At 42.2% G+C, this 23101-nt stretch overlaps 3 protein-coding genes and 1 long non-coding RNA gene across 10 annotated transcripts in view; 2 read left to right on the forward strand and 2 right to left on the reverse strand.

The window, feature by feature from the left end:
- Window positions 1–4174, forward strand: part of LOC310677106 (uncharacterized protein) — a 332640-nt gene extending 328466 nt beyond the window's left edge. The window contains exon 6 of the mRNA XM_083439493.1: window positions 2049–4174. The gene's annotated coding sequence lies outside the window, so the exon portion shown is untranslated. The remainder of the gene's footprint in view (window positions 1–2048) is intronic.
- The window catches only part of SMS (spermine synthase), a 35448-nt gene extending 26933 nt beyond the window's left edge, over window positions 1–8515 (reverse strand). Inside the window, 1 exon segment of the mRNA XM_083439480.1 lies at window positions 8384–8515. Coding sequence (XP_083295606.1) covers window positions 8384–8432 — 49 coding nt within the window. The 5' untranslated portion in view covers window positions 8433–8515.
- Window positions 7455–19769, forward strand: LOC310677114. The gene is made up of 2 exons (XR_014510928.1): window positions 7455–7933; window positions 16966–19769. It is a non-coding gene; the product is annotated as an uncharacterized lncRNA (long non-coding RNA).
- A 513-nt stretch (window positions 19770–20282) lies between these two features.
- MBTPS2 (membrane bound transcription factor peptidase, site 2) overlaps window positions 20283–23101 on the reverse strand; it is a 39752-nt gene continuing 36933 nt past the window's right edge. For all 7 annotated transcript variants that reach the window (XM_083439459.1, XM_083439460.1, XM_083439464.1 and 4 more), the window contains one exon: window positions 20283–21681. In XM_083439459.1, the coding sequence (XP_083295585.1) occupies window positions 21459–21681 (223 nt within the window). In that variant the 3' untranslated portion in view covers window positions 20283–21458. The remainder of the gene's footprint in view (window positions 21682–23101) is intronic.

Genomic DNA, 23101 nt, shown 5'->3' on the forward strand with positions numbered 1-23101 from the left:
TCATTTTGACATGTTTCAGGTTTCATTTTTCACCTTTTTTGATAGAAGCTAAACTTCTAGCGAAGTTAGGTGTGCCTAGCAATAATCCTAATGCTTTAGAAATTGCATTTTGCTGCTCATTAATTTTGAAAGGACAGATGAGGAACCTCAGGCATAGGAGCTGAATACATAGGCCTCTCCGTCTGGCCCTTAGGATACTTCTAGGTCACCCTTCTTTCCCAGCAACATTCTGCACCCCCCTCAGGCGCTGTTGCCTATTTGGAATATATCAATGGAATATACCATTGATATGTCTTCTTGCATAATTTAATGTAGAGGTGTGTGCCTATGGTCAAAACAGAAGAGTCACATTAATTGTTTTGCCTGTTTTTGCCTCTGGCATCATCCAACACTGGCAGGCAATTGCCAAGAAAGGAAAGCAACCTTTCAGCTGAAAAAGGACTAAAGACGTAATTTTAAGACAGCTTGGTACAAGTTATGCCATATATAGAAAACCAGCCCAAAATAGTTCCTTCCACCAAGTATTGACTTTCATCAGCCTGTACGTATGTGGATGAGATGACTTCCTGGAGAAGTTTCCGGAATAAAAAATACTCGCCTGTTTTTCACTTTAACCTCAGAAGTCAAATTTCAAGAGCTCATATCCCATACAGTGGTACCTCAGGTTACATACGCTTCAGGTTACAGACTCCGCTAACCCAGAAATATTACTTCAGATTAAGAACTTTGCTTCAGGATGAGAACAGAAATCGTGCTCCGGCGGTGCAGCAGCAGCAGGAGGCCCCGTTAGCTAAAGTGGTGCTTCAGGTTAAGAACAGTTTCAGGTTAAGAACGGACCTCCGGAACGAATTAAGTACTTAACCCGAGGTACCATTGTATAACTTTTTAATAGAGGCAACTCCACACCCCCACGCATATGCGCAGTGCAGGTATCCTGGAAGTGGATCCCAGAAATGGGGAGCACCCTGGAGAGGAGTCCTGACATTTCTTAGTTTAAAATAAATGGTATCAGTCAGCCAGCCTAAATTTCGTAAGGCTTTGCTGATGCACCTCTTTCCTTAGAGCACAAGATAAACTGCTGAGATTAGACAGGAAGGGGCTGCCTCCAACAAGAAGGGGCTTGTACTTGGTGAAGCAGAAAAACTTTCAGGGGGAGAAATGCTTACTGAACAGCTTAATTGATTAGGGTTGTTGTGAGAATGAACACTGGGGCACCGTAAGTTCTATGACAGAACAGCAGGATAAAAATGGGGAGGAGAAAAGAGCCGGTGTGGTTATATTGTGGCTAGAGTGTCGGACTTAGCATGGGAAGACAAGATTTAATTTCCCACTGAGCCATAAAAAGCAGGTAAGCTTTGTTTGGCCACCTTCGCTGTCAGCCTAATCTATCTCACAAGGTTTGAAAGGATAAAAGGGTGGGTCGAACACACACACACACACACACACACACACACACACAACATGTATGCTTCCCCAAGCTCAGTGGCGTAAGGGCAGGAGAAAAATGGGAGAAAAAATAACTTTCTGGTTTACGGTTACAATGGTATTTTGTTCTGAGAAATGAGTATCTCCTTCCTGCATTCAACAAGTTATCAATTTCGCCTTGTTCTACCGTTTTCATCAACAGTGCAGAGCTGATAAGCAAGGAACAGACAGTCTCTCTCACTGTCTCTCATACATGCAAACAAACAAATAATATCCACTGGAGGAAGGCCTTAATTGGAATAAATATTAGGAATTTTGTAAGCTTTGCTTTAATATAGGCCCAAACTGGTTTGCTTTAGACCTGCTGTTGTTGTTCTAAAACTTTGACACCTACTACAGCGCCGCCACCCGTGTCTCTACTCGTAATTCAAAACAAAACCTATTAACCTGGGAAAGCATTCTACGAGTGTAACCCTCTGGGCAAAATCTAGAGGTGCACAGGTAATTGCTAGGCAATATATTTGCCTCTGTGATATTCTGCTAGAGGAAAAGGTTTAAGTGTTCTATGGCTTAGCTACTGGTCTCCCCACTCTAATTCTCCGTGTGTGTTTAAAATATCTTAGTGGCACTTAAAAGCTTTCAGACTGTGGTAAGGCAACAGCAAGGACATAGCAGAATGGGAGGGATAGGCAGGGAAGATGGGTGTGTGTTGCGTAACTAAGGATCATTCCCAAACTTGGGCAACAAGATCAGCATCCTAGCAGGCTCAGCCAACGTAAACTGGCTTCTTCTGCCTGTATCAAGAGGAATGCTTCAGTGGCAATTACCATAAAACCACTATCTCAGAAAATATCACCATAAACGTAATCACTCACTTTATGCCAAAACACAAGAAAGCATAGTAACCCTGTCATATTTTGTTTCTTTAATTGTAGAAATATTACCCCTATGGTGCAAGAGCAAAGATAAATCATTCTTCAAAGTATTTTGACTCTCAAAATAATTTGCAAACAAATTTCCTCAACATGTTAAGTGGTATGTTTTCTGGTTCTTGTACTGCACAAGCTCATTTTTGCCTTTAATTATATCAGTAACATTTTTGAAAGCTTGCCATTTGCTACAAACCATTCAATTTCTCACTGCTGGGCTTAACAACTTCAGAAGCCACCAATGAACCAATCAGAAATGCTTCAAATAAGTTTTAAGGGATAAGGCCCATTGAGCTTCTTTGTGGGCTAATTTCTAAGCAGACATCAAGTAAGCCCACAACTTATACACATTTAATTTGTGTGCATTCAGCTTTATGTGTGTTTCCTCTCCAAAATTGGCCTGTTATATTTCAGCACTTCTGAATATTTGATGTAGAGATTTCAGTTTTTCATCTCATGTAACTAAATGCAGTGAGGCATTTTACCCAAAGTCTGAGCAACATCAAAATAAAACTACCAGTATCTAATCAAGAGTAAACATATTTCTGAGGTAAACTTTTATCAGTGCCCTTTCGTATGAATACAATCCCAAATGCACCAATTATGTACCCTCCCCAGTGGTTTGTTTGAGAGCAGTTCCACAGAGACAATGCTTCTTTATTCCAGAACCTGACATCTATAGCACCTGGGAAGGAGTAGTTCAGTCTGCAATCTCCATCTTGGAACCAAACTAACAAGATGACTTCATGGCTACATCCTCCAGCTGTTTTTTGTTCTTCCCACACCCCCTGCTTTGTGTAACATCTTATCTGATTTAGAGTTCTTAAATACTAGACAACTTGCCACATTTTTGTAGCTCCTAATAAAGGTAGTGCCCAACTCTTGATTTGGGATTATTTTTTCTTATTGACAAACGTGGCTACCTTTTCTTTTCAAAATATTTTTCTGGCGCTCTAACAAATTCCTTCAGGATTTCATATTGGTCCTAGGCTGCATACTGAAAGTGCAAGTCCAAAGTTATTAAGAAATATCATTTATAAGTATTCGTTTTATTTTAGTTTTATAACTATAGCTCATCTCTTGTCTTTGTAATCTCCAAGGAACCACTAATGCACTGTTTATCAGAATGCTGCTTGCCACAGAATTTCACTGCATGGCACTTCAGTGTGTTTGTTTATCAATCTGATGATAAAGCTAATAAAATTATAAAAATCAAAAGTTAGCCTGAGTCTGTTTGTTTTTAAATGTGGACATACCAAAAACAAGCATAAACAGCATTCATTCTGAACAGATCATTCCCTATAAGCATAATAGTCATATTGTGGTAGAAAGATATTATGTGGATCCCTCCTAATGGTGATTGGCAACTTATTCAAAATACTTATCATCACTGTTCCCTTTACTGCATCAATCCCAAATTACAAGACTGGGAGAAGAGGAATGTTTATGCCTAGCAACTAAAGATATGTAAAGAAGGTGGCAGGCAAGCCTGCCTGGGGACAGCATTCCACAAGCAGGGAGCCACCACAGAAAAGGCCCATTCTTGTGTTGCCAATTTCCAGGCCCTTTATGGAGGAGGCAAACAAAGCAGGAATAACTAGCTGCACACATTTAAGATGGGTGACATCTGGTCTGCGAGTAGTTCATGCGAAAAGAATCTAGACGCCTTAGGAGACCACAACTATCTTCTGTCACATGGAGGATGGAGCAAGCTTCTTTTTACATGCTCTGGAGGAACAGGTGAGTGACTAAACAAAACACAAAGACTGCTTATTCAGCAGATATTCAGGGCAATACCTGCATACCACTGGTCTTCAACTAGTGGGCCGTGGCCTAATCCAAGATAAGTTGCAACAACTATGCAAAGATATGGTGAAACGTTAAGAAATGGGTCTTCAAATGTATGTTTGGGTTAAAAGTAAGTCTGAAAAAGCTGAAGATACACAGAAAAGCTGACTAATTCCTCAGCACTGTTTGCTCTGCAGAACCGATATGAGTAAGGCTGGAGTCCAGTTTGTCTTGCTTGCTATCTTTCAGAGTTAGCTATGCAACACCTCTGCAAATGTGATTACACAAGTTTACGCAAGAAGAATTTGGTAGACTAACAAGCAGGGAAACAAGAGGAATTAACTTCTACAATAGTTTCAGAATGCAGATTGAAGCACACGTACAAACTGATCTGAGTTTCAGATTATGATCATGAGATACTTCTAACACCCGAGAACTTGCTCATCCATTCTTCCTTCCTCACCTCTGCCTTGCAACCATTCTCCCTACTTAATATTAGGATGATGCTTTCTTTTAAAATAGAAACAAACTGCAGAGAGAGGGAGAACAGAGAATGTATCTCAACCACAAACAACTTGTGATGATACAGAATACTGAAATATAGCTCTTCTACAAACGGAGGAAACATGGCCCTCTGTCCCAGAGAAGCTGCAGTTGTGTCTATATACCCAGAGTCACACAACCTTTAAACCTTCATAGTACTGTTGATTTTGCTGGGAGCTGAGCTGCTACCCAGCTTTGGAATCTGTTTCTTTATAACGTTAATAGCAAGCTGGTCAAGATCAACAGGCATGTGTCACATCCACATAATACAATAAAAGCACATGGCTTCCTCCAAATAATCTTGGGAACTGTAGTTTGATAAGGGTGCTAGGTATTGTAGCTCAATGAAGGGTAAGCTACTATTCCCATGATCTTTTGAGAAAACCCATGTGTTTTAAATGTATGTTGTGACCATTTGAGTACCCCAATAAAGCTGCCAGTTGTTTTGTTGTTCTTTGTTCTAAGCAAGTATTTTTTTCCATTACACACATATGTGTATATGATTACAGAACTAGATATCATTAAAAGAACACTGATTTAGTTGGATCAGGGAAGTAGTAAGAGTCTTCTCAGGTTCAAATTCCCACTCAGACATGAAACTCACTGTGTGAGCGTGAGCCAATAGCTCTTTCAGAGCCGAATTTACAATTTACATCACTGGTTAGTTTTGAGAATAAGGAATGGGGGATTAGACCAGGGTGGGGCACGGACAATGCCTTGAGCTCCTTAAAAAAACTATGAGAGAGAGGAATGTAGCAAATATGAATAAAAATCCCCATACTTTCCTTGAATTTTGCTGCAGTCAACAAGCAATATTGTCAGGTATTTATTTATTTAATATACTACCTTTCTCCCACTGCAGGGCCCAAGTTGGCTCACAACATGAACTAAAACAGATACAGCTGAAATGCAAACCCACCCACCCCCTAATAACAGCTAAATACATGTTATAATTTTTTTTAAAGAAAACAATATGGTAACCAAGTTACCATATTAAACACAGCACTGAATCAAAACAACTTACAACCACAAAAGCAAAAGAAAATATACAGCACAGATCATTAAAAGTTCTTGCCACACCATACTGTTAGTGGCCAAAGGCCTGTCTAAAAAACATATTTGCCTACGAACGGAAGGAAAGCATAGAGGGAGCTAGCCTTGCCTCTTGTGGAAAGGAGTTCAACAATCTGAGAGCAGCCACTGACAAGGTAAGGCATAACAGCAGTGCTCCTAAGAGAGCAGCCACTGACAAGGTAAGGCATAACAGCAGTGCTCCTAAGTGTCACATAGGAATTAGCAAAAATGGTGCTGTAACTGGAAGGCTTAGGTAACTCACTTGCACCTAGAGCTAAGCTAGTTATATCAGGCACACCAGATATAAATTTGTATTATAAGGCGTGCTGCCTGAGCTGCATCAGTACAAAACTCTACCACTGGGATTCAAAGATCTGCTTAGCTTCAAGAGGCATTGTGCTGATCCTGCAAATTTTTTGATCTTTAGCCCCTAAAATGGAAGACCCCAATGCCATATAACAAACCACCTCTGGAATTTCCAATTTAAAAAAACGGTGTTTGCCAGCAGAAATGAAAGCTGTAGTTCAGAGGGATGGGGTTCTAAAGTTCCCTTGGGCTCACACAGAACTAGTTTCCCAGTTATTTGAATCCCAGCCTATGCATATCACAACTATGCACACCTTTGGTTCAAAAATGAGATTCCACAGCAACTGAAGCAAGCCCATGATTGCCCAATTACAAAATGGAGCAGCTTCATTTTCCTGTAGTGTAAATAATCTATGGGATTATTTATACCTCTACATGTAAAATAAAAAAATTCCTTCCAGTATCACCTTAGAGACCAACTAGGTTTGTTATTGGTATGAGCTTTTGTGTGTACGCACTCTTTTTCAGATCTATATACCTAGATAAGTGATGGTAAATTGCAGATTAAGGTCCCACCCTCCAAAGCAAGCCCCATAGGCACACCTTCTGCTTCCATGTAAACGATGAATGGCTATAGCAGGAGAAGCATCACTACTCAAGAGCCAGAATTGACATGATTCCTTATTTATGCAAGTGCAATCCTTTACACTACAAATGTACAGTGCATCATTTGCATTAACAGCTGCCATTCACTCACATATAAATAAATAAGGTACTGCACTTGAACAACTGAGACAAAACATGCCCATTACCATAAAAGTTGCTTTGTACACTTTCCTCCATACATGCACTCTTCATAACGTGTTGGTAGCAAATGAAGGGTTGACCATCCTCCCAAATGCCATTAAAACCGGCATGCTCAAAAGACTAAATACCACTTTTGGAGCTGCTAGAGGGTTTTCAAAATCATTATAGCTCAACTGTACCAAACATCTGAAACACAGGTTGTAAACTAATTTACTGTAATAACTATGTGGGCAGTAAACTCTTAATTGCCAAATAAAGATTTGAGAATAATGGTCATAAGCTCCACAGCTAGTTCCTTTTAACCCTTAATAAGGGTTGGAGGAATGCAAAACAAAACGCTCCTGATTTCTTTTCTTTGCAACTTAACAACAGAGGAGTCCCAATGTAAGACACTTCCTGATCTTTCATTTCCTGCTAGGTTTTCCCCTCCCTTTTTGAAAAAAGTTATCATTAACACAGAGGCCCTTCCCCAATATCAATCCATTGAACTCCACTTTTTCTCCCTGGGCCCAGATTTTCCATATCAATAGATCACTTCCTTTCACAATCATCAGGATTACTGGAGAAAATAAGCTGAATAACCTTCGTCACTGTCAGCACAGCTGCAAAAGCAAAAAAAAAAGTCACCGCCTAAGGGACAGATTAAGGTCACGCATGCGACTATAAGGCGTGCACGATCATCCCTTCCTCGAAAATTTACAGGCGCATACTTTTTAAAAGCCAGTTACAAAGTCAATTTTGCAAGCACGGGCAAGCAATTTAATAATGTTTATGTATGCAAAGAGAGCGTGCCCCCCCCCCGGGAGGGGAACGGTGCGGAGACGGAGAATCGAAAGAGGCCCTTGCTGGTCTATTTTCGGATGCAGAGTGTCGATCAGAGCCTGTGCCCAGGGAAATGAATGGAGAGAAATTGCATGCGGTGGAGGGGGGGGGGGGAGAGAAATAAGGCACATGCGGCGGGGGAGGGGGGCGAAGAAATCTGTATGGCTGGAGAAACAGAAGAGCGGGGCTGAGCTTCAGGGAATCTGCATATATGAAGGGGAGGAGCTGCAAAGACGAAGGTTAGAAAATAATACGGGAGGGGGAAATCCCAACATGGGGAGGCCGAAGGCTGCGGCTGAAGGCGCAAAAGTTGGCGGCAAAAGGGCTCCCGGTTGAGCCCGGGCGAAACGCGGGCATGTGCGGCACAGCTTCGGGGGTCAGCGGGAGGGGAAGGCGCCCGGCGCGGCTTAGTCAGCAAAGGCAGTGGCCTGCGCCCAGCAGCCGCGGCTGCTTCTGACGGTGCAAAGAGGAGCAGCTCGGGCCTGCAGCAGCGAGCCATGGCTGTGCAGGAGAGGAGAGGCACCGCAACGGCGCCCGCCCGCCCAGCCAGCCACTCTGCCTTCCTTCGCTGCAGGAGCCTCTTCCTCCTCCCTCCCCCCCCCCCGAAAAATAAAAGGGTGGAAGCGCGGGGTCGGTCTCGCCGGCCGGGGTTAGGGTGGGCAGGGGAAACCCCGGGCGAGGCGCCTCACCTGTGGCGCTGAGCATGAAGTCGAGGGTGCTGTGTCGCGCGGCTGCCATAGTGAGGTAGAGCCCTGTGCCATGCCTGGTGGAGCGGCCGTGGCTGCTGCGCTGCGAGTGCCACCGAGTGCGTGTGTGTGTGTGTTACGCACGCGGGGTTGAGGCCGGGGTTGCCGCCGAGCGGGGAGAGCCCGAAGGGGAGGGGCAGCCTGGCTGGGAGCGAATGAGTCGGCGATGGGGGAGGAGGGGGAGAGGGAGGCAAAAGCAGAGAATTGGCTGCGACTCCTCAGAGCCAGGAGGACGGAGAGGTGGCCGCCCTCGCTGCTTGCTCGCCGCCTTGCTTGCTCGCTCGCCCGGCCGCCTCCCTCGGGGAGCGCGGAACCGCAGGCGCTTTGCTGAGGAGTTGTTCCTATTGTGTGAGCAAGGCGGGCTTTGCTAAGGCGGTAGCCGCTGAAACGGCCTCGCGGTTTACAGTCGCCAAGCCCGCCCAAAAACTGCTTGTCAGGTTGGGGGGGGGGGGTTAGGAGAAAAACAAGCTTGGGGAGGATTAGGAAACTGCCCCAGCTTGTGTTGTTGTAACTTATTTTAAAAGCTCCCAAGAGGAAAAGGGTGCAAGCTTTTGAATCGCATAGGACTCCTTGCCAAGCCCGTTTTTGAGAGGGCTGTGGAAGTTGCTTGTCCTGCTGGAGCGTTCGTTTTCCTATAGTTAATTAGGATTTTCACATTAGTACTATAACAGCAGGTCAGCCCCTTATTCCCAGCCCCATGGCCCCTCTCACCCTCAGCTCCCTTATCTCTGCCTGCCCCCATGCCTTTTTTACTTAGCGTTTTCATTTCTGATGTTCAGTTATTACAATATAGAAGTTCACATGTTCAAATAGAGATCTAGGTTACTGTGTGTTTGGGTGGGTGTTTGTTTGATAGGACACGTTGAATTGTAGAAGTTTCAGTGGTCGCTTCTTGTCTCCTGCTTTTGGAAATTACTCAGCAACCAGTTCCAAAAATGAGCTTCAAGTAGCTTGAAAGATGGTGTTTTAACATAGTTTATCGAGCAGAATTTTCTTAGGGGACACAGCAACCGTAGGAGAAAAGCTCTACGTGGTAGTAAGCCACCCAACCACAGCAGTTAGTTTCAACAGAAAATAAACTTCCGGGCAGGCCCACTAGTCATAAGCCTGTAACAATGAAAGGAAAATCTGCCATCTTTTCCTTCTGTAAAGTTGAAAACAAAGCCTGACAGCATGTGACTTGCCCAACATACTGGCCAGGTATGGCAGGCCCATCACGGACTAGTGAATGCCAAAACTAATCCTGTCCTAACCCTGTTTATCTGGAAGTAGACCCTACTGAATTTAATAGGACTTGCTTCTGAATAGACTTGGTTAGGATTGTGATGAACCACTCTCACAACTGGGTTAGTTTAAAAAATGAAACTGCTACCGCAAAACTAGCATAATGAGCAAATCAAAGAGCTAATGGTAACACAATACTTCCCAGAAATGAGGTGATTCAGCATCCAAACTAAGACAACAAAACAAATTGTCTATTCCTGCATCTCCAATGATTTTCTTTTGAACAGCCATTCCTAAAATCCTCTATCCCTTTGGTGTGGAATGTTTGTGTCTCATCCCTGAAAGCCACATTTATTCATGCCCACACAGTGCTAATTTTCCTTCCAAGCCTACTCCCTCAAAACAGGCCTCCGCTATTATCAATCTTTTCTTGTCCCTCTTAGCTTTTAGAAGGCTGCTCCTCCCTCCTGAAAAAAATCCCGAATCTAATCACTGAGGAATACTTCCAACATTGTTTTAGAAAGCTATGACAGTACTCTTGGGAGCTGCATTCTTGTCTAAGAATTGAAATAAAAAGTTTGGTGCAGAAAACAGGAAAGGGTGAGGACTTAAGACTTTCCCCACCTGCCACTTTTGTCGGTTCCACAGAGAGAGTTTTTTTTTTAAAAAAATAGTCTTACAAACATGTATCTTGAATTCCACAGACAGTTTGTGGGAAAAGTAATCGGGTGGGGGAAAAGGTTAAGCATCAAACATCCCTACAGCATTACCTCTACATGGCAAAGCAAAAAAAAGGAGAGTCTCATAGCTTTGGTTTATTGATTTGCACATAACATTGAGTTAGAGGCACACAAGAACATGCAGCCAGAACTTACTGAATGCACACAGAAAGCCTCTGTGCACATATGGGTCTCTGTATTCACTATAGTGTCTGCCTGTGGGCTGCCCCTGTCATTTAAGTGAAGGGAGAAGTCTGCACATGTTTACGCAACAGTTACTGTGCACTGAACAACCTACCAAGCTCCTGTTTATTGTAGCTTTGGATTAAGTCCAGTGCTCAAAGTGGGATGGAGGGGGCGGGGAATGAGAAGAGTGTCAGCTGTGAATTTTATTTTTTTACAGTGCATTCTTTAGGAATAAATCCCACTGAGTATTTTCTGCCAAGTGCATAGGACTGCCTTCTCAACCTGCAATCCTATACCCATATAGGGTATGTATGGAGCTTATTTGTGAGTCATGCACAGCATTTCATTGTAACGCTGCAGTCCTACACACTTACTTGGGACTGAACTCAACTGAAAACAATTGGACTCTATTGTGGGTAAACATGTATAGGTTGGCACTGTTGGTGGCTTTTTGCAAAAAGTCTACCTGAAAAAAAGTGGGACAGCATCCTATCCCACTTTACTCCTACTTTGCACACTGATTTATATCAGAACTATGATACATATGTGCAATACATATGTGTGTCACTGGGCCAATTCACAAAGAAGGTTTAATACATGTACCCTGTATATACACCATCACTTAACAATATGTTCTGGTTAGATTACCGCAACACGATATATGAAGAGCTGCCTTTGAAGATTGTTTGGAAACTTCAGCTGATGCAGAATTCAGTGGTCAGGTTGCTCACCAGGGAAAGACAGTTTGAGCGTATTACGCCAATCCTGGGCCAACTGTACTGGCTACCAACTAGCTTCCAGACTAAGCTCAAAGTGCTGGTTTTATACCTATAAAGCCTTAAACGGCTCAGGACTGCATCTCCCCATCTAAACCAACCTGAATTCTACAGTCATAATCTGAAGCCCTTCTTGGTGTGTCTCCTCCACAAGAGGTCCTGAGGGTGGCAAAATGAGAATGGGCCTTTTCTGTGTTGGCTCCCCATTTGTTGAATGCTCCCTTCAGGGAGGGTTGTCAGGCACCATTATACACCTTTAGGTGCCAGGCCTTCTATGGCCTTCTAAATGTTTGGGGGAGGGGTTATTGTTTCAACTCTTTATTTTGTGCTTTTATCCTGTGAACTGCAAAGTGCTTTTATCCTGCAAGTTACAAAGCTGAAGGGCAGTATATAAATATTGGTATTATTATTAATAATAATATTTTGCCCTTTGTGCAGAGACCCTAAATAGTTCATCTGGGCATACTACCATATGTACACAGTATAACATCTTGCTACATATGCAATCACTATACACACCATATCCTGTGTGGAACGTACATGTATTCAGAGAAGCTGGCTTTGCTTCACTGAAGTCAAAGGCATAACAGTTCCATAATCAGCACTTTAGTAATTATGTTGCAGTGGAAATAAATAAGCAGACCTCTATTAAATTTAATGGTGTTGGAGCAGGCCCTGCATCAACGTGGTTTTGCAGGCTTAGGGATATTAAAACAGCACTAGTAAATATTTCTACAACTAGCAAGTTTCTAAAACAAGACATCTCTTCTGCAAGATGTGCCATGAGGCTTTGTTTGTGCATGTTTAAGACTCCCTATATAACATACTTTTAGACGTTGCCATTAGTGAGTAATACATATTGGCACCTACAGCTCATGCAATATTCATTCTTGCAGGGATGGCGTCAGCACTTGGCATCCTTGGGCAGCTGCCAGGGCCCACAACTGATGCTTTCCATGCCACACACACACCCATAACATTGTTTCTGGTCCAGCACTCCGAGGTAGGGCTAGAACTAGGAACCTTTTAACTTTTGATCATTGTAGGAAATTAAAAGGGTAGCTAGATCCAGCTGCCTGGTGCCATTTTGACCAGCCAGGGCCCGCTGACAGAGACACGCCCCTCCCCGAGATGACCCTTTGCCTGGGCAACCACCAAACTTGGAGCTGACTCTCCCTCCCCACAATGAATCATAATTCCCATATTTCCAGGTTTCATTTTTTTAAAAAAAGTAAGTTCATTTGTAGAACCTGAGATACAAGGGGAAACACGTAGGCACTTTTCTCATTTTTTTGTGAGAAGCAAAACTCCAAACCTTCAGTTTTTCATTACCCTTCACCCCTGGATAAATTATTGTGAGCACCCATATTCATATATTGTTGCACATATAGTATAATATGCTTTACCACTGAGCTACAGACCTTCTGATCCACAATTCCTTAGACCAGAGGTGTGAAACCTAGGGGTCAGATATGAGAAACCTACTTCCTGGAAATTGGCACTTTTATCCTACAACTGCCATATGAACATTCTGGGGTTCAAGGCATGCACATGTACATTGCACATGTGCGTCTTGTAGGTGCTACACTTGATATCCTGTCAGCGAGAAACCTGTTCAGAAATGCCTAAGGCTGGGCCTGCATGAACCTTTCACCCTGAAAACGAACTGACAGCAAACTGCATTGTTCAAGTAGAGTCACCTTGAAAGTTGCTTTGTTCATTAACAATATGCCAGAAGTTTGACAAGGTTTTACCCGATGTTCATGTGAACCCAACTGACTCTAAGAGTCTTGGCTTTTAATTAATAGAGTTTTGGAATGATAAAAGTGCATCAATTTGTTGCAGACCTTGTTAAGTAGTTCTAAGCAGAATTGAAAGTCTAAAACTCTAGTTCAGTTGAGCACTGAATATTTATTTCTGCCTGATATATTACTGTACTTTGGAAGCACATTAGACTAGCATATTTTCTTTAAAAAATGGCTCCAGGGCTGTTATTTTAAAAGGCAGATATAATTGTGCTGTGACCCAGAAGAAGGCTTCAGGCCCTGCTCACAGCAGACATGTCTCTTCCATCCACCATTTCTGCTGATTTGTTACGGCTCTGACTGCATGTTGTTACATGAAGTGCCATTGGCTTAAGCAGGCTGGGAAGCTTCTTCATTAAGGTAGGTTTGGGCCCATAAAAACAATAAAAAATGTAGCATTTATTTATGCTATGATGAGAGATAAAAGAATCAAAATTAAATTAGGTGGTTTGGGTCTTTTGAAATGTAATTTGTAGTATTCCCTATCTAAAATGTTTGGGATGCATATATATATATATAAAGCTTTTCCTGAAGAGCCCAACCCTCATAACCTTCCCTGCCTTTGCTATCAAATGCCAGCTGGAAAGAAGCCTGACACCACTTGAAGATGCCTGGACTTGGACCTTATTACAGTGCAGCTGCTTTAATTGGCTTACAAATTCTTTCCTCTGTCTGCACAGTCTTGTTTCTATTGATAGCCGTTTTATTGGTGTTTGCGGGGGGGGGGGGGCGTTCTTCATTTTTTGTTTTACAGCCTTAAAAAAGAACTTTGAGAGCCTTATTTCAGCATAAATTCTTTCTATAAATGCTTAAAGTTCAGATTGGGAACCAATGGCCCTCCAGAGGTTGCTGGAATGCAATTCCCATCCCACCCCCACCCCCCCATCATTGGTCGTTCTGGCTGGGGCAATTGGAGTTCAGCAACATCTGGAGGGCCACAGGATCACCACCTTGGCTTTAAAGTCTTCCAGAGAGAGAGAATATTTCTCAGGTGGGTAGCAACCAAGAACACACCAGCACTCTCTACTTTACACACTGATGGAAAACCTAAGAGGTTATGACAACAACATAGAGGTAGAGTAGGTTTCTCAGGTACACTAGGTCTTTCAAGACCATACATGGCTTTACTAACTTTAGTTTGAGTATGAAAGGCAATAAAAAAGCTAGTGCAAATATGGGAGATCACAGTATATAATCTGCTCTTATATGACCCATAATAGGGAGCAGGCCAAGAAGAAAGTACACTGTTCCAGAGATGCCTATAAAACAAGGAGAAAGAAGCAAACAAGCTTGTTCCATCCTCCATGCGACAGCCCTTTAGATATTTGAAGGTTTGAAGGTGACTATTATATCCCCTCAGTCTCCTTATTGCCAGGCTAAATTTCCTCAACCGTTCCGCATAAGCAGGGATGGGGGGGTGGAACTGAGGGGGCCATCGCCACAGGGACAGTTTTTCCACTTGTACTACTGGCAAGCCACGTGTCCCCCATCTTATATTTGTGCAGCTGGTTCTTCCTGCCTAAGTGGAAAAACTGACATTTGTCCCTATGGAAATTCATTTTGTCAGTATTGGCCCAGTGCTCCAATCTGTTCTCCCGGATCTGTCTTCAGTAGTATTGGCTACCCCTCCCAGTTTGGTGTCATCTGCAAATTTGACAAACATCCTCTCCATACCTTCATCCAAGTTGTTTATAAAAATGTTGGACAACTGGCCCAAGGCAACCCTGTGGCACCCCACTTGTCCCCAGAATGATGAGGAACCATTAGTAAGCATGCTTAGAGTTTGGTCAGTCAACCAGCTACAAACTGAACAGTTACCTCACCCAGCTCGCATTTTACCAGGTTCTCCACAAGAATATCATGGGGGACTTTGTCAAAAGCCTTACTGAAATCAAGATACACTATGTCCACAGCATTTCCCTCATCCACTAAGCTTACGTATATCAAGAAAAGAAATCACAACATCCTTTTCACACTGTTTACTGTATTTTTCACTCCATAAGGCGCACCGGACCATAAGGCGCACCTAGTTTTTAGAGGGCGAAGTCAAGAAAAAAAATACCCCCCCCCCCCAGCACCAAAGAGCAAAGAAGCCAAGACAGCGAGCGGGATCCATCCCGATGGCTGTCTTGGCTTCTGCCATAGCCGTGCGCAGCCTCTCCGGCTGGGAGAGGCTGCACGCAGCTGTGGCAATTCCCCCACCACCTGCAAAAGCCCATAGGAGCCGCGCACCCTTTAAGGAGTGCACGGCTCCTGCAGGCTTTTCTACAAGGAGGGAGAAGGGACTGACTGGCCACATTAGTCCGTTCTCCCTCCTGGGGAAAAGCCCGCAAGAGCCGCACGGAGCTTGTGTGCAGCTCTTGGAGGCTTTTCCTGCCTGCCTCCCCCCTGCATTCGCTCCATAAGACGCACACACATTTCCCCTTACTTTTTAGGAGGGAAAAAGTGTGTCTTATGGAGCGAAAAATACAGTAATTTCCAGTATCTGTTCTAGGTCCTTTCCTGGCATCAGTGTCAAGATGACCAGTCAGTAGTTACCTTGGTCTTCTCCCCCCCACCGACTGTTTTGAAGTTGGGGACAACATTTGCTTGCTTCCAGTCCACAGAGACCTCACCTGTTCTCCAATAATTCCCAAAGATTGTGGCAGAGGCTCTGACGTGATACCTGCAGGCTCCTTTAGTACCCTTGGGTGCAGCTCATCAGGCCCTGGAGATTTGAATTTGTTAGATTTGCTAGGTGTTCCTTTACCACCTCTTTTCCTACTTTGAGGTGCAGCTCCCTCCTTGAATTGTGTATTCTGTTATCACCAGGTTGGGCACTGCTTTCCTTTTGGGTGAAGACAGAGGCAAAGTAGGTGCTGAGCAGCTCTCTGTCATCCAGTAGCATTTCTCCATCTTCTCCAAGCTTACTCTTCTTCTTGCTTCGAACAGAGCTAAAGAAACCTTTTATTATTATTCTTAACCTCTCTACTACTTGCTTGTTCTTCTTGCTATAAATTGGTGCAATTCTATAGAGACTATTGAGGTGATATCCCCACCCCAATAATTGCATTGTGGCTCAGGTAAATCAATGATGTTTCAAATTACTCAGCAGTTTTTGAAAACGAGGTCTTTGCAGAGCTACCACACTTCTTAGGTATGGAAACAAGCCATTAAAGTGGAGATCTGTTTGAAATAAATAAAAAGCTTTCCCACATATTTTTTAAGTCTTCAAACAGTTTCCTCAAAATGTGGTTACACTACTATTTGCAAATTGTGACTGTTTAGCGTACTGTGACAGCGGGGGTGGGGGGGAGAAAATCAAGATAAAAGCCGATCAGGAGTTAAATGGGAAAGGGAATGATTTCCATCTGTTGTATTATTTATCATTTTATTTTGCTTTTTGTTTGTTCAACATGCAGTTCAGTAAGCGGCTGCTTGAGGGTACTGCTTTTTGATTTTACTTTTAAGGAGCCAGTGAAGCTGCGTAGAATTCACCATCTGTGACCCTGCAGGGAATTTTGGAATGTGTCGCTTAGGTCATACAATGTAGGCACTTGGTGGTGAAGTGTATTAGTGGAAATGTCTGTATTCAAAAATAAAGAGGAGACTGTCACTCTCTGTCTACCGTATGTTGCAGCTTTTATGTGGCACATTGTAAGCGGAGGCCCTAGATAAAGCAAAAAAAAAAGAAAAAGGAGCAGGAGCATCTCTACAGTCCAGATATCCCAATCAAGCAAACCTACCCAAATAGTAAAATACATTACCTTTCTATATATTGGATTGACTATAGCTGATAATTAATACAATCTCAAACTTTTCTTCTAAATCTATAGCTTCATCAGACTGGAAGATCAATCCTTAAGAAGCAGTACTGCAAATAAAGTATTAGAAACAACGATCAAGCCATTCGATGCAAAAGTCATCAGCATAAACAATGTTTTTGCAATGCTACAAAACTCTATATACTGCAACAAATGCCAATTCCATACCAACAAAGCTTCAGTGAATCACACCAGATGTGGTGAGCCACAAGACCAAGTGAAAAAGGTTGCTAGAAGGGAAGCATTATTCAATGATACATCTGTGTCTCTGGAAAGACGAACTGTAACAGACGGTTATGGTTCAGGGTTTAATGAATATGGAAACAAGTTACAAGGGATTCAAATGAAGATTTCAAGCGGGAATCAAGCTGTAGTTTTGCAGTGCAGCTAAGTAACAATATGCCATCATTTGCCATAAGCCCAGATAGCCAAGCTAAAGAGTTATTTAAGTTACTTAAATATTTAAATATTAAATTAACTTAAATATTTAATTACTTAATTAATTTAATTACTTAATTACTTAAATATTAAATAACAAATATTCCAGGGTGTATCTATTCCAGTAGGAAATTCTGAAGTGCAGAACTCTTAAGGACAACCCCCATGGCCATGCCCCGATATTCATATACCTTCTAAGGCTATACAACAGAAACAAACCTTTTACCACGGCAGACAATATGGCTTCAATACCAAGCTAGCTTCCCCCCCTTCTCTCTCCCCCCCTTCCCTTTACTTACCATTGAGAGCCTGATGGAAAGCTCTGGTATCACTCAAAAGTTTGCTCACAATATTGCGATGTTTTGGTTGTTCATCTTCAAAATAGTTTATTTTTATCTTATTTTACCTTATCCTCAGGCCAGCCACTTGTCTCTCAGCCTAATCTACCACACGGGGCTATTGTGGGGGTAAAATGGAGAGAAGAATCATGTCACCTTGATTACTTTGGAAAAAAGGTGGGAAGTAATCATCATCATCAACAACAACAACTTGGGAAAAGACTACATGGGAGGAGTTCACGAAATTTCATTCAACCCTTAATCTCTTTACTATTTGTTTAAGAAATCTGCACTATTAAGACTAAACCACCCCAGATTTTTTGAGAGTCCCATGGACTGCAAGAAGATCAAACCTATCCATTCTTAAGAAAATCATCCCTGAGTGCTCACTGGAAGGACAGATCCTAAAGCTGATGCTCCAATACTTTGGCCACCTCATGAGAAGACTCCCTGGAAAAGACCCTGATGTTGGGAAAGATCACAAGGAGAAGGGGACGACAGAGGACAAGATAGTTGGACAGTGTTCTCGAAGCTACCAGCATGAGTTTGACCAAACTGCAGGAGGCAGTGGAAGACAGGAGTGCCTGGTGTGCTCTGGTCCATGGGGTCACAAAGAGTCGGACACAACTAAACAAGAACTCCAGATTTCAGCCATATACAAATAAAGCACAATGCTAGGTTTCTTTGCAAAAGGACAAGTAATTTCCAGATTTCTAAACTACAGACCTAAGCAAAGCTTTGGTCAACAGCCACGTGACCCTGCAGGGCTAATGGCAGTCTCCAAGGGCAGTGTGAACCAAATAAATGCTGTTTAATCATTCCATTCCTTTCAGCTTCTATAAACCTTTCACAGGATTGGATATATTTCTACACCCCATACATACCTCCAGCATCACCACCTTTCAAGAGCAGTATAAAAAGCTGCATATTCCAATTCCTGCCTCTAGCAAGATTTATAAAATTCATAACCCAAAGAAGGGAATTGCCACTTGGCTGGTCAATCACTTTCACAGGAGCCCAGGGACTTTCTGGAAACTGGTCCTTGCCCAGGGGGACGAAACCAAGATAACATTGGGGAAACAGATAACTTATCAACTGTTATCGCTAATCAATCACCTTGATCAATCTGGGCAGCTAGTGCGTCAGCTTTTAGTATTCGTGTAATTTAAACCTTGACTATTGGAGCAAGGAAACCCTACGATCAAGCCCAGCTCTCCTCAAAACCGGCCAACAAAATATTCTCCCTTTGGCATTCACAATGATAAAGAGACCACTGGACATGTTAAATAGCATAAGAATCTGGTACCGGACAGCAGGAATTAAGAGCAGATTGCCATCAGATCACTGTCAAGACTTGCCTCCCAGCAGGAAATGAATTATTTAAAGCTCCATGCATTCTCATCTGGGAGGAAGCCGCAATGAATCCACTCGGACTTGCTTCCAAGTAAATATGGTGTTCTGCTTAAATCTGCCCAAGGACACAGTGGAGATGACAGGTTTCACATAATATTCTTAGCATTTCTTCATAATTTAAATTCGGTTTGCACATTTGGTTGACAGTGATTCTATTGCAGTTAAGTTTCTTTCCTGAGCTTCCCTCATCCACCATAGTGACACAGATGTGAGCAGACAGGATCGAAGCTTGAAAAGCAGTTTTAAATCTTGCATTATTCAAAGTATGTCAACTGCTTAGTGAAACTAGTTAATTATTGAAACTCCTTTGGATAGCTAGTTACTGCTTGGGGCCAGGAGAACAATTACATTCTATCTGCAGCAGACATAGTTTCTTTTAAGTGAGTTGCAAGGTCAAATATCTAAGATTATTAGAGAAGGCAGATACACCATTTCAAAGTGTCTTTTGTCTGCAAAACCCTCTATGAATTAAAGAGAGAAGGTTAATTACTTTGTTTTTCAGGAAAGCTGTAGTTCCATCAAGAATGGCATAACATAGCAGAGAACTCTCTCTCTCTCTTTACTTCTTCAGAAGAATGAAGTTTCCATTTATTTTTTAAAAATAAAAACCCTGTCATTTAAACTGTTTGACCTTCACCATTTTACAAAATCATATGAGCAGGAACCCCACCACTAAAACAGAATAACTGTAATTTACACCAGTATTGGCATGCGTATTGAATATTACCTCAGTATTTATGCAGGAGTAGCTGAAAATGCTTGGCACAATTTATAAAGTGTATAGAGAAAATACATTAAACTTCAGCCAGATTTCACTATGGTGTAAAGATTAACCATAAACCTCAGTTGATCACCAATATCCACCTTAGAATTCACTCCAATTTTGTTTTTCTGGGAGAAGAAGTTAGAAGGTGAATAGTTTGTGTCAGCCCCCAAGCTCATAAATTCACTGGGCTGCAATCCAACTCAAAAATATGATACACATAAGCCTACTGAAACCATTCTAATCTGTGTTGGACTGTGGTCTGGGAAATTCAATGTTTGACCTTGTAGGGCCACTTTTCCAGCCATAGAACTATCAATATTGCGTTCTATAGATTTACAACATTTCTGTAAAGCCAATGTACAGCTGTTGTGTAATGGAGTTTCTAACTAAACAAAAAAGTTTATTTTTGTAAACCCAGAGAAAGATAAGCATTTAATTATATGGTTACATTCATCACAATCAGATCATTACATAGGAATAAACATGGTAACTCTATATGCATCTGAAGTCTTAAAAGTAGAATTGGTCACTTAAAGAAACCAGCAAAGTATTCATTGTGCAGTTTGATCTTAAGCACATCTACTCAAAATGAAGTCTCATTCAGCTTAATGGACTTACTCCTTATTAAGTAAGTGAGCCTAAATTATGTACATTCTCTCTGAATATCAAACAGTACTTTTCCATCTGATACAGATTTTTACAATGAAGTATAAATTAGCAATGACACATCATAATTTTTATATTTAAATTGATATCCTGCTTCTATGCCGTGACACATTCAAAAAGACTTCCAACCAATTATTAAAAACACATAAACATACCATTATTTTTCTCAGATCAACATAGGCTATGATAAAATTGAGGATCATGGTAAAATCATCTGCCTAAAGTAAACATTTTAAAAATGCAAATATAAAATAATAAGGGGGTGGGGAACTTTTAAAAAGATATTTTGAATAACCAACATATTGATGCAGTTTAAACAGAAAATAAGAGAATGAGAATGCAGTGCTGAACTTCCCGTCTCATCTAGGGGAAGAAATATTCCTATGCAAACAAAGGAAAATGCCTATCTACACCCACAAAAATCCTGCATGTATAGAGTGCAGGACCATGTATTTTAAGCATAAAATAAGGGTTCGGCATTTATCACAAACATTTCTAGCTCCTAATAACAGCTTGTAGTGATGGTTAGGAAAATGAACTCAACATTATTCCTGTCCCCTTATTTTGGAAGAGCAAGTTTTCCAGCATACAGGAGCTTGCTAGGACATCTAAATAAGCCAAGTCTAACTCTTCTGCCTTTCCAATAAAGTTTTCACAAATGATTGAAGTAGAAATAATTTAATCTTTAAGATCACAACCGTCCAATCCTGAATTACTTACAGCTCACAGGAAAGTAATCTTTCTTGTGCCATAATTTGATTGAAGCTGCTTGTCTTCCTCATGTCCAAACACACACACATTGATGCACACACACACAAAACAATTTCACTAGTTCCCATGTGCCTAATATAAATTATCAGATGTCAAAATGAACAAAAAATGTGCTATCGGGCTGTCACCACCCAAAGTCCTAACGCCACATTGGCAGCTAAAAGTGTGCTGCCAGAGAGCAAAATTAAAAAGCCAATTAGCTCCCTGTTTTGTTTTTCAACAACCAGCGTGCTAAGAGTAGCTTCCAGGAAAGAGTTTAATATCCACTGGCCATCCAAAGCAAAGCAAGGGACTGCGTTGATTACAGCCAGCGCTCCAGAGAGGGAAATCAGATACCTGGTTAAAATTGGTTAAGGGGAATAAACAAGATTGCATTTTTATATTTTAAATGTAAGATACAGTCTAAACCTTGGAAACACAGTATTTCACCACACAACTGTTTTAACATTAATTATATTGTCCTCATTAGAGAAAGACTGGTAATGGAACACATAAAAACCCAGGAGGTGCCACCAAACATTGTATTTTAATATTTCTTTGATATAGCATGCCACCTTAGCATCAATGAACTGGTTTTCTTTTTTTCAAATGACCTTCAAAACTCTTGCTCTATAGTCTAACTTCCCCACCCTCCAACCTCGTTCCCCTTGTTCTTAAGTTAGAAGCTTAGCGATTATATATACCAGTTTTGTGGAAACTTTGGCCCTCCTGATGTTGCTGAATTGCAACTTGCAAGCGAGGCCAATGGCCAGGAATGATGGGAACTGTAGTTCAGCAGCAGCTGGAGGATCAAAGGTTCCCCACACCTGGTATATACTATCAACTGCATTTCCCAAGTGCCAATCCTTAGGTAACCAAAATGGCACCCTGTACCAATGAGAGGGCATTATAACAGGGTTGGGGGGGGGCGTTTCTCAAGGACTGCAGATGTTAGAATTTTTTTCTAAGTGAGAAGCAAAGCCAAAACAGCTCAGTGAGGATGGAGCATATGCAGTAGGCACAGAGTATCTGTGGCAGGAAGAAGCAATGGAGTCATGTATCTGTGCCATTTATATGTATCTGTACTGTTTACATGTAAACTGGGAGTGTTGGATTCTTTGCATAGAAAAGAGCACATAGCAAAGAGGAAGAAAACCTGCCCTCATATTGCTGCATTCCATTTTAAAAGATTTGATTCCCCGCCTGCCACCCAGACCAGCTTACTTACTGTATTGGAGCTCAGCGGAAAACACACACTCATTGCAGCAAGAAAACACTGCAAGTTAAAAGATTTGGCTACAGGAATGAGGTGGTTTCACTGCCATCCTCTAAGTATGATGTTTCATGAAAAGAATAACCATGCCCCATCCTTGCTTTATGGGACACGGGTGGCGCTGTGGGTTAAACCACAGAGCCTAGGACTTGCCGATCAGAAGGTCAGCGGTTCGAATCCCCGCAACGGGGTGAGCTCCCGTTGCTCGGTCCCAGCTCCTGCCAACCTAGCAGTTAGAAAGCACGTCAAAGTGCAAGTAAATAAATAAATAGGTACCACTCTGGCGGGAAGGTAAACAGCGTTTCCATGTGCTGCTCTGGTTTCACCAGAAGCAGTTTAGTCATGCTGGCCACATGACCCGGAAGCTGTACACCGGCTCCCTCAGCCAATAAAGCGAGATGAGCGCCGCAACCCCAGAGTTGGTCACGACTGGACCTAATGGTCAGGGGTCCCTTTACCTTTACCTTTATCCTTGCTTTATGCACACACGTGCTCTATTATCAC

The sequence above is a fragment of the Podarcis tiliguerta genome (assembly GCF_965153285.1).
Source record: "Podarcis tiliguerta genome assembly, chromosome: 4".
Lineage (NCBI taxonomy): Eukaryota > Metazoa > Chordata > Lepidosauria > Squamata > Lacertidae > Podarcis > Podarcis tiliguerta.